The 12,505-nt window shown below is 35.0% G+C and overlaps 1 protein-coding gene across 1 annotated transcript; it reads left to right on the top strand.

The window, feature by feature from the left end:
• The first annotated feature begins 2,612 nt into the window (after nt 1-2,612).
• On the top strand, nt 2,613-3,584 carry LOC100021052 (olfactory receptor 5D18-like). The gene has a single exon (XM_001373295.3). It carries the CDS (start codon nt 2,613-2,615, stop codon nt 3,582-3,584), a length of 972 nt encoding a protein of 323 aa, XP_001373332.3.
• The last annotated feature ends 8,921 nt before the right edge of the window (nt 3,585-12,505 follow it).

Below are 12,505 nucleotides of genomic sequence, written 5' to 3'. Positions count from 1 at the left end.
TACATGAGAGTTCCCTGGGGTATGGTCTCAAAGTTGAGACTGGCAGAAAGTTTCCAAATTCTTCTAGCTCAGTGTCTTTCTCCCCTCACTAACATCTTCAAATGATCTTTCTCATTATCTCTGGTCTTGATGCAGTCACCATTAAACTACTTGATGCAGTTGGTGCAGCTGATCATGAAATTGTTGATTTCAGGCTTGTTGGAAACACAGCAGATGGGTGCATTTTCCCATTCTCAGACATGGATGCTTCCCCTTCAGCAGACCCAGGCTCTGCATCTGCAAACCCACTCTCCACCCTGACTCTGGGGTCTCTGAATCTCCTTTAGGAAAATCATACTTGGAGCTCTTAGAACTTATCTGAGGTTTATCACACCTGAACTCCTTTGAAATACCTAGATGCTAATTACTCTTTCTTCTTGATGCCTCTCTCAAGAACTCTTTGCTTTTGAAATCCATTTAAACCCTGCACTTTCTGCCACTCTTCAGCATTCCTGTACTCTTGTGTTATCAAATCACCTTGAATTGTAATTCCCTTACCTTGATTAAAGACCCTTGTTGTTGCTATAAATAAATAAATAAAATGGGGAAATATTTTAAAATGGTTGGCTCTAAAAAAATACATTCATAAACCTGTATGACAGAAAGTTTAGAGGCATGTGCACCAAACTGAAAGTAGGTAAAGATTCAAAAAGTTCTGGATATAGTAGCACAGTGATAATGAACCTCTGGCACAGGTGCCAGAGATGGCATGAAGAGCACTCTTTGTGACCAGACAGCTGCCTCCCCCACCTCCCCAGAGTTCATTAGTAGAAAGTAAGAGGGACTTGGGTAGAGAGGCTCCCCTCCCCCTTCTCCATCAAGTTTAATGATATTTTTTCACCCCATCTGTTGCTCTGCCCAGCAGCCCAATGGGAGTGCAAAGGGGGTAAGATGTGCCACTCACAGGAGCTGGAAGGAAGAGAAGCTCTCTGGCCACTCCCATCCCCCTCTCTACACTCACTGAGGACATTTCTCACTTCACCCATTCCTGTGCCTTGAAGTCCAATGGGAGCACTTCCCATTGCACTCCCCTGCATGGGTTAAGGGGCAGGAGGAAGGACTCTATCTCTAAATAGTTCACCATCACTTTACTAGAGCATTGGTCTGAACTTAATAAAAACAAAAAATCAACCTGCATTTATAAATCTCCTACTAGTTAAAAAATAGCATACTAGTTAACATGGAATACAATGGAATAAAATAATGAAATAAGTAATAATAAATAATAAAATAAACTGGGACAGATTAAAAAAAAAGAAAACAAACAAGCAAACAAACAATCCCTTCTATCAAGCATTTTACATTTTATTGGGAAAGAGAAAATGCGCAAGTTTTTAAAGAACACATAGTAAATAAATAAATTCAAGCTATTTTAAGCATAAGGAATGAACATCTGAGATTCACAAGAAAGATCTCATATAGGGGATAGCCTTGCATCTCTGTTTTGAAGAAAATTATTCTGAGAGGCAGAGAATAGAAGGAAATGTGTTCTAGTCATGAACAATATTGAAATTAAATCTTAATTCTCAAATAAAAAGGTGAGGAAAGTTTGTAAAAATGCTACTCCATCTCTGACCAAATTCTTAAATTCACAAGAAGGGGAGATATCCCTTTAGATGACTGGATAAGCTCCCTTGCATCTTAGACTAGTCTTCTACCTTGGAGGAAAGTGAGAAATATTTCATATTCTTGAAGAATTCCACCCTGAACTCAAACCTCTATGTCTATTGATAACCTACATGAATTCATTTTTCTAGTATTAAATTCCCACTTTGTCATTTATTCCTCATCCTACTGGTTCTCAATCCTTCACTGTGAGCTTCCTAGCTCCATCTTTGTCCTCTGAACAGTCTCTCTAATGATACTCATTCCTTCCAGGGTAGTTTCTGGAATGTCCTCTTCATAGGAAACAATGTTATTTCATTAAAAAATTTTTTTTAACATGCCATCACTTTATCTCCTCCTTTGAAGCTTATTTAAATTATATCTACCATCCAGTTGTAATTCTGGTAACAGTTGTCATCACTGGTGTTGTTGCACTGTAGGAAAAACAAGAAACAATGGTTAAAACTTGAAAAGACATAATATTAACTTGGGAGATAGGTGGCATGGTAAAATTTAGAGCTACCCCAAAGCGATGTGGAATACCTTGGGAAGAAGCAAATTCTTCCTCATTGGATATTATTTAGAAAAATATGGCTGACACTTTTTAGATGTGTCATAGAAAAGAATCTTTTTAAGCTAGAGTTTGAATGCACTTCACATCTTTGGTTGCACTTAAAATTAAAATATTTCAGTCTTTTATTTGAATATTTTATCCAGTTAATAGGAGAATAGAGACTCCAATCAGCAATTATAAGTCTTCCTATGGTATTCAAAATATCTAGATTTCCATTAGGTTCTCAACTCCTTGAGAATTGAGGATTTAACATTTTTTTCTTTCAGTTTTACTTTATATACTTAATGTGTACCAGAGTACTATGCAAATAAGGGACATTTAATATTTCTTTGTTTAATATGAATTTAAAAAATTGTTTTCAGGGCTGACTTTGTTTTTCTTTTTCCAGAATGATATGGTGACCAGCAAGGGAAATCACAGTTCTGTTGCTACATTTGTCCTCTTGGGTTTCACAGATTACCCAGATCTTCAGGTGCCTCTGTTCCTGATATTCTTGATCATATATTCTATAACTGTGGTGGGAAATTTGGGAATGATTGGTATCATTCGAATCAACCCCAAACTTCACACTCCTATGTACTTTTTCCTCAGCCACTTGTCCTTTGTGGATTTCTGTTATTCCTCCATCATTGCTCCCAAGATGTTGATAGATTTACTCATAGAAGACAGAAGCATCTCCTTCTCTGGGTGTTTGGTACAATTTTCTTTCTTTTGTACCTTTGTGGTGACCGAGGCCTTCCTGCTGGCAGTAATGGCCTATGATCGCTTTGTGGCCATTTGCAACCCTTTGTTGTATACAGTTGTCATGTCCCAGAAAATTTGTGCACTTTTGGTAGCTGGATCCTATACATGGGGCACAGTCTGTTCCCTTCTACTCACATGTTCTGCTATCCATTTATCATTTTATGGATCTAACACAATTAATCACTTTTTCTGTGAATTCTCAACTCTGCTTACTCTCTCTTGTTCTGATACACATTTCAACCAGATGCTGCTTTTCATCTCTGCCACCTTTAATGGTATGAGTACACTTTTGATTATTCTGGCCTCTTATGTAATCATTTTCATCACTGTATTGAGGATGAATTCATCTAGTGGGAGACGTAAAGCCTTTTCTACCTGTGCCTCTCACCTGATGGCAATCACTATCTTTCATGGGACTATCCTTGTCCTTTATTGTGTGCCCAACTCTCAAAACTCTAAGGTCATGTTCAAAGTGGCTTCTGTGTTTTATACAGTGATAATCCCCATGCTAAATCCCATAATCTACAGTCTCAGGAACAAAGAAGTAAAGGAAACTGTCATCAAGTTAATGGATATTAATATCAAGATAAGGGATATTCTCCATGTGCACATCAATACTTAATTAGAAATTTTACCTTGTGGAAATATTTTAAGAATTTCTTGTAAAAAAATGTGCAAAGTTCTTTTATAGTATCCCATCATTGTTTAGGGATTTTAATAATTCTGTAAAACTCTTATCTTTTTATGTATATACATAGGCATGTATGTATGTATGTATTTATCTATGACTCTATCATTCCCGCAACACAGGCAAGATTTTTGATGCATTAGAAGTAAAAATCTCCTGAATAATTTAGATGTTTTTATTGTCTGCTGAAAATAGCCAGATTTTAGGGTTTGATCTGATTTTTTAAATTGGTATATCTTTAAAGAAAAATAAATCAAATTTTATCTGTAAAGCTTTGCTTCCCCCCACCCCAATATATTTAGAACTTAATTCCATCATTCTATTGTGTTGTGTGAAGGGTTAAATTTTTGGGATAGGAGTTTGAACAGAAGTCCGGAGAGAAGTTTCTTTAACACAAAATGCTTTGCTTATTATTATGAAATACACATAAAAAAATAGAAAGGAGGGAAGTGGGAGTAATCTTATAATAGCTTATAACTATACCTAAGATTCAAATTCTAAGTAGAATTTTTCTAAAAAACCCTAAGTCTATCTGCCTTTGAGGACAGTGCCCTCTGATAGAGCCAGCCTCTGGCCTAACTTTCCACTCTAATAATTTACCCACTATCTATCTACCAATCTACCCAAGATATTCAATAATCAATAAAGCTCTTAAGCCCTTGAATCCATTTCTCTGACTCCAACAGTCCCAGGGAAAGCAAACTACAGACTCCTTTCCCCAGGGAACCCAGAGACCAAAACCCCTTTCCAATTGCCAGCTGTAACTAACTCAGCCACACCCACCTAACTGTCATCAACTGACAGATTGCTCAGCAGGGGGACTATTACTCAGAAATCTTTTTTGCTTCCTTGCCTCTTAAATAGAAAAAGGGAGAAATTAAGAAAAAACTCTCTTAACAGTTGCATATGACAAACTTTAAAAAGAACCTTTCTTCAGAGTGATAACTGAAAAAAAAGATTAAAGAACAGAAAGAATGGCTATAATAACAAATCTTTAATCTGAGCAAGGGAGATAATATATATATATATATATGTATATATATATATGGCAGAGAAGCTATATGCTGTATATATTTATATATATATATATTTATATATACAGCATATAGCTTCTCTGTCACCAAGTCTAAAAGATAAAAAACTCAAATGATTTGTCACATGACATGTATATTATAGAACTGGTACCATTTTTTGGGTTGGGGAGAAGGCTCAGGAGAGCATAAAAAATTTCATCCAGATGCCCAGAGAGTGTACACATTTGTTTTGATTACCAGTTTGCAATCCACAGAGACTTAATTTCAAGAGGATAATTTAGAGACAGTTCCCCAGAGGGAAAATGAATTATGAAATCCCTTGCAATGCACATATGGAAAGGTTTCTGAAGGATTCCGATATTTATCTCTGCCTTTCAGAATAGTGAAGCAGTTTAAACTTGTTCTGCTGGGTAAAAACTAGAGTACAAGTGATTTAAAAAATAGTTAATTTAAAGTCTATTACAGAAAAAAGAATAATTGAATTAAATCCTCCTTGCAAACATTTTATCCCCCTCTTTTGTTACAGAATATATCTGTGAAAATTTATTTTGCACTCTAATGAAAAGAAAATGAACATAAGCTAATTATACTAATATTGGAGCATCTTGGTATTTCTGTGGATAGAATTCCAGACCTGGAGTCAAAAATTCATACCTTCATGAGTTCAAATTTGGCCTCAGAATCTTAAAAGCTCTGTGACCATTCACTTTACCCTGTTTGTCTCAGTATCCTTATTTGTAAAATGAGCTAGAGAAGGAAATGGCAAACCACTCCATCCATTGCAATTTGGAAAAAAAATAGTTTTGATTATACAAAGCTTTTTTTCTTAGATGTTTTCTTTGCTTCTTAATATGCTTTCTATATTGGCCACAGCTTTCCTTATGAGGCGTCTTTTCATTTTATAGATGCAATACCTGTCTTCAGTGGTCTTTGAGTTCAAGAATACAATGTCTGACATGGATTCAATTTCTTCTCCCTGTTTGCCAGGAAGTAAAGGGACCAGTTGCCAAGATTTTTGTTTTTGATGTTAAGCTTCAACCCAGACTTGATGCTTTCCACTTTCACCGTCATAGAGAATCTTAAGATATATATACATATATATGTATTTATATATATTTATGTGTGAGTTATTGTATGCATATGGATTTGTTCATGTTTTCTCTGGCAACCTTCATTCTAACTTCTGATTCATCCAGTCTGATATTGCACATGAAGTAGTCTGCCTATAAGTTAAATAAAGACAGTGGAGGTATAAAGCCTTGTTGTGATCCTTTTCCAATCTTAAACCTATCAGTTCTATGTTTAGTTCTAAGTATTGCTTCTTGGCCTGCATATAGGTTACTCAGGAGATAAAATAATCTAGTATTTCCATCACTCTAAGGACTTGCTACATTTTATTGTGGTACACTTGGTTAATGGCTTAGTCAATGAAGAAATAAATGTTTGTCTGTTTTTTTTTCCTGGAACTGCCTTTCTTTCACCCTAATCCCATAAAGATTGGCAAATTGTCATTTCCTTTGTTCTTTCATAAACCAGGCTGCTCTTCGAGTAATTCCCATTTTGTTGTGGAATTTTTGGTTTAGCCAGGCAAGAGGAAAGTCACTCAAGAGTAAGGAAGGAAGGAGATTTATTACACATGTGGACCCATACGGGATCATTCCTCAGGTATGAGCATTGAGGAGAAGGGTTCTTTTTATTGTATAAACTTAGGTTACATGATTGGACGCACATGATTGGACACAAATAGATATGGGGAGTTATATGATTGGATGAAAAAGGGGAGTGGCCCTGCATTCTGTTGTAGCATTGTTCAAGGAGTAGCCCAGGCAAGTATAGTCCTTAGTATGGTAAAGACAGTATAAGTCCAGAACATCAATCCATCATGGATTTGTTAGATCTCAGCATGGGAAGTAACAATGCCCTATGAAATAGAACTACTTGTTTTGTTCTAGAGTTCAACCAGGTCATCTTGTTTGTAGCAAGCTTCTGGGTATGTCAGTATTTCAAAGCCAGTCCTTAGAGCATGAGGGGGACCCTAACAGGGGAGATCTGAAGATTATCCACTAAAACTTCACATACTATTTAATATAGCTAGTGTAATCTTGATTGTAACATTCTTTGTATGTAAAGGGAGATACTTGTTTGATAATTTGAACATTCTTTAACATTTTCCATTTTAGAAATTAAAACATAAACTTATTGTTTCTCATCTGGTGGCCATTGCTGAGTTTCCCAGCTTTCCTGGAATTTTGAGTACATCGCTTTAAAAGCATTGTCTTTTAGGATTTCAAATATCTTTTCTGGAATTTTGTTACCTCCTCTGGCTTTATCCTCAACAATGCCTCTTAATGTCCATTTAACTAGCTCTAGATGAGTAAACACACCACCATAGTTTGGTGATGTTAAGAACTTTCTTGTATAGTTCTGTATGTTCTTGACACCTCTTCTTAATCTCTTCTACTTCTGTTAAGTTCTTACCATTTTTTACTTTTGGAAAGCCTATTTTTTCATTAAATATTCCCTTGATATCTCTAATTTTGTTTAAAAAAATCATCTCTTGTCTCTCCCATTTTATTTTCTTCTATTTCTTTGCATTGCTAATTTAAGGAAACTATCTTATCTCTCTTTGAACTTTTCTATAATTCTGTGTACCATTGGTATATCTTTCCCTTTCTTGTTTTTCTTTCATTTTCCTTCTTTCTTCAATTATTTATAAAGCCTCATCATTCAACCTTTTCTCTTTCTTGCTCTTCTTTTTCCTTAGAATGTTTTCCATTGTTGTTTCTTGTAAAATATTGTGAACTATTTCTCTGTCTCCTAGATTTAATTCCCAAAATCTATTCATCAGTCCCACTTCATATCCATAAAGGAGTTATTTAGGTTTTTCTTATACAGTCTAATGCTTTCTCCTACTTTCTTCAATTTAAGACTGAAATTTGCAATAAGAAGCTGATGATTTGAGTCATAGCTCCACATTTCATTTTATTTTTGTTTGTTTCATTGTTTTTAAACCCTTATCTTCTGTCTTGAAATCAATATTGTGTATTGGTTCCAAGATATAAGAGTGGAAAGGGCTCAGCAAGAAAAGGGGTTAAGTGACTTGCCCAGGGTCACAAAGCTCTGACATGCCTGAGGCCAGATATGAACCCAGAGCCTCCTGTCTTTGGGGCTGATTCTCCACTGAGCCACCTAGCTGCCTCACAATTTTTGTTTTAAATTATAGAGTTGCCTTTTGGGTTGTTAAAAATTAATATGACCAGAGAGTAATTTTGTCAATACTTTATTATTCTCTGTCCTGCTTCATTTTGTGATCTAAGGCTGAAACCTGAACCTGCCTGTTATTACAATTATTAATTTTTCTTTCTGCTTTACTATTACAACCCCCTATGATGATTTGGTATCTTTTTAAATGTTATTTCTAGGAGATGTTGTAAATACTTTCAGAACTCATCAACTTTGGCCTCTTTAGTATCAGGTTTGAGTATAGACTTCTATTAATGTAATGTTGAATGCTTTCTCTTGGATTTGAATAGATATCATTCTGTAATTTTTGACATTAAACTCTAGTACTTCAGTTCTCAATAATTTATTAACTATGATGACTATCCCATTTTTTAATATGGATATTTGCCCACAGCAGTATATGTAGTCATCACCTGAATTGAATTTATATATTCCCATGAATTTAAGTTCACTAATAACTAAGATGTCAATATTTAATCTTCCATCTCCTTTTTGACCACATCCACTTTACCTTGATTTATTGATCTTTATAGATCATACATATCAAGTTCTTATGCAGTTTTAAGCTTTACAATATTGGGATTTCCTTTAATCATCAAATATATCCACAAGTAAAATTCCTTTTGTTTTTGGTCCAGTCTTTTCATTAGTATTAGAACTGCATATAGTTGTTCGCATGATATCCCTAATAAGATGCTGGACATTTTCCTTTTCTTTTCTTTTCTTTCTTTTTTTTTACATGGACTTTAGAAGATGTTTTGTCCAGTATTTATTTTACAAATAAAGGTCCTGAGTCTCAGAGATGATTTATTGATTGATTGATTAATTGGCATATGGTTTTAGAGCTGGTAGGAACTTTCCACCTTCTTTCATTTTACAGAAGGAAAACTGAGTCTCAGAGTAGAATATAATATCACATTGAGTGGGTCATTGGTTGATATATAGGTCTAAGAGGTAACTGGGACTTAGGAGCCTATAGCTTCCATTGAAGAAATTTAAGCTCAGAGAAAATTGACATCACATCCTGAATTTTTAATTGATTCATGTGTGGCTTTAGATGTGGTGGGAACTCCTGAGTCTATCTGTTTTATTATATTGTTCAGCCAACCGTAAAAATTAAAATTAATCATCAATAATTAAAAATAAGATATTTTAAGAGATTTATCAATGGTCATTATAGGTAAAGGAATAAAAATGTAACAAAATAAAAACCCACATGCCCATGGATAATCTATCTGTTCAAAAACCCCACTTGCCACCATGGTCAAAACCCAGAAAGCAAAGAGCAAGGCCAGGAACCCCACACAATATATGTCCCTCTCTTAATCACCAGATAAGGACAGGAAGTTAATGGGCTCCGGGAAATTCAGTTTTTAGGGTAACAGATTTCCAATTATACACAAGGCAGCCCTAGTCTGAACTCAACAATCCTTGTTGATGCCTAACTTGGAGAAGCCCTGAAACCAGTGGTCCATGATGTAGATGAAGCTCAAGGTGTCAGGGCCCTCATTATGCCAGACTGTCATGGAGGAAGAACTGCTTCCTGAACCAGTGCATGGAATTTACTTACATCTAACCACCCAGCCATCTCCTTGAGGTCCTAACTAGGTGGTCTCTGGGATTTAACATGACCAAAGGCCTTCAGGAAGACCAAACCCTTTCCTGATGATGAGACAGGTGGACAAAAGCCTTATGCTTGTGCCTTGGAGGTCAAATGTCTGGTCCAGACCTGGAGGGGAAGAGAAAATGGCAGAAGGGCACGGAAGTGACCTAGAATTTTGGTATTGGTCCTAATCTGGGTCCGGCTATTGTCTACTGGCTCCAGGGTTTACTGAATCAGTGGCAATAGCAATTTTAACTTCAGCTCAGACTCAGACCCAGAATCCTTATGCTGGTGCAAACTGCTCATCCTGTTAGACACCTTCCAACCTGAGGAATACATCTTGTTTTAGATCTTTTATTTTTGAAAATATTTTCTATATTATTTTTTGGCAAAGATACTACAGCAGTTTGTCAGAACTCTCCACTATAGCCTGTTATCTTTGGTAAAGAATCTGATCTTCAGATCTAGCTCTGAAAACACTAACATGAAAAATCTGAAGCTAGGGAAAATTCCCCCTCCACCCCAGAAGTAGAGTCTAATTTTCACTAATGTTAACAGTCAATAAATAGTCTTGAAAAGTGAGGAAACAAACAGGACCAGGTGACATAAAGTTACTATGGTGACTGGAAAGATAAAACCCAACTCAGAAGACATTAATGTCAAAATAGTTACTTGCAAAGAATCAAAGAAAAATGTGAAGTGGTATTGGGTCCCAAAAGAATTCCTGGATGAACTGAAAATGCATATGACAAAATCAAATGAGAGGAATAGAGCAAATATCAGAGAAAGAAGTGAGAGACTTGCAAAAAATGAGTAATTATTCAAAAGTTTGATAAAGAAGGCACACAAAGATATTAAAAAACAAAAGCAAAAAAACCTTATGAAACAAAGTTTGTCAAATGAGAAAAAAAGGTTGTTGTTTTTTAGATATGTGTGTGCATAAAAGTTTAGTGCTTTCTATGTAGGATAGATGAATTAGACATCAAATAGCTGGCTGGATAAAACTTTCCATGAGGTTTTTAACAAAGGAAATTGAACTTGATATGGCCGCTATGCTAGTTAAAATCCATTATATCAGATCCCATATTTGTTCGAAGGGTATAATCCAAAGATATTGAAATTATTATAAGAAAAATTCAAAAATCTATTTTTAGCTTCATTTCAAGCATAAGGAATACAACTACTAGGTCTGAATACCAAAGATATTTTTTCCAAAAGAAAAGCACCTATATGTTAAAAATATTTATAGGAGCTCTTTATATCTTGGCAAAGTATTAGGAATTAAGAAGATCCCAATTAATCAAGGAAGGACTGAACAACTTGTGACATATGGTTGTGATGGAATACTTTCTTGGCATGAGAAATTATGAGCCTAATCTTTTCAGGAAAAAAAAACAACTGAAAACATTTACATGAACTGGTATGAAGTGAAGTGAGCTGATCCAGGAGAATACTGTATAAAATAACAGCACTACTGTGTAATGAGCAACCATGAATGACTTATTCAAGCAACATAAACTAAGACAATTGTGAAAGACTTAGGATGAAAATTCTATACAGTTTCAGAGAAAGAACTGATGTAGTCCAATTGAAAATAGAAGATTATTTTTTCTTATTTTGTTTGTTTTTCTTTCATAATATAATTAATCTGGAAATATGTTTTGCATAATTACACATGTATAGCCTATATGAAATTGGTTGGATTCTCAATAAAAAGTAACAAGAGGTAGTGAAAAAATTAGAATCTAAATTTAAAACATAATTTAAAATTATTTTTGCATACATGTGGAAAAAAGATACAAAATGTTAAAGAAAAATGACCAGATGAAAAATGTAAGTACCTGAGCTATAAGCAGTATAAAACTATATTTAGTAAAGAATTATTAATTTTAACATGTAAATTAAGCATGGAAAATTAACCTTTCTCTATTGTTTCCTACTACATCGGTGTCCCTCTAATTTTTCCTTAATCAAGATGACATCAAATATAATTTAATCTTTTTAATTGATCATCTTTGGCCCATGGAGAATAATGAAGTTGAGAGTGGATTCTCTAGAGTCTTGTCCCTGAAGGATACTGAGATGTTAAAATCCTCAGTATCGTGTCTATATGCAGCTTTCATAGGCAAGAGGGTGGCTTGTCTCCATTCAGAAGGTAAGTTTGCTCATGATGGGGTGTTTTGGGCTTGCATGCAGAAAGACTAGTTTCTCTGTAGCCCACTCATATTTACATGGAGGCAATAAAATACCCTAATTGTATTACAGCCTGATAGGTTTGTCTAGAAGCAGGGTTAAAACAGACAATATGTGATGAAAAGAACTACTAGCTTTATACTCTTAGGTCAGTCCATTTCCCTTTTGGTGATTTTCCTTATCTATAAAAGGAAAGCATAGAACTTTATCACCTCTAAATTATATTTGACCCCCAGATTCCACTACTTTCTATAACTATCTGGTACTATAGAAGTCATAAAATAAAATTATGCCTGATCTGTATTTCTGATAGATCTTTCTCCTCAGGAGCATCTACTATATTGAACCTATAGGAGCTGGTGTGTAGTCCCTATTTCCCAGTATTCCAAAGGGCCAAATTTTAGAAGCTCATGTTTAATAGCAACAAGCACTGGATTTGGAGTTAGAAGCTAGAGGAGCTAGCTTAACCAATTTTTCTACTGTGTGACATACTAAGCTCATTTTCCTTATACTGTAAAATTATTGGGTTGAAATATACATTTTATAAAGACTTTTTCAGCCTGGGGAAATTTTATCTAATAAATCAATTGTTTCTGAAGATACCCTAATACACATTTGCAGCCTTTTCGAAGTCCTTCTTAAATCCAACAGATATTCCTTTCTGAAATTTCTACCCATTTCCCCAGTCCATTGACTCATCCAATAACACCCTCCCAGCTCTGATTCATATGAAACTCATTATGGTGAAAACTATAAAGTTGTTTGAATAGAAGAATTGGTTC

The sequence above is a fragment of the Monodelphis domestica genome, chromosome 6, assembly GCF_027887165.1.
Source record: "Monodelphis domestica isolate mMonDom1 chromosome 6, mMonDom1.pri, whole genome shotgun sequence".
NCBI classification, from domain to species: Eukaryota; Metazoa; Chordata; class Mammalia; order Didelphimorphia; family Didelphidae; genus Monodelphis; species Monodelphis domestica.
Note: the sequence above shows the minus strand (reverse complement) of the source record. Positions and strands in the feature narration are given on the sequence as shown.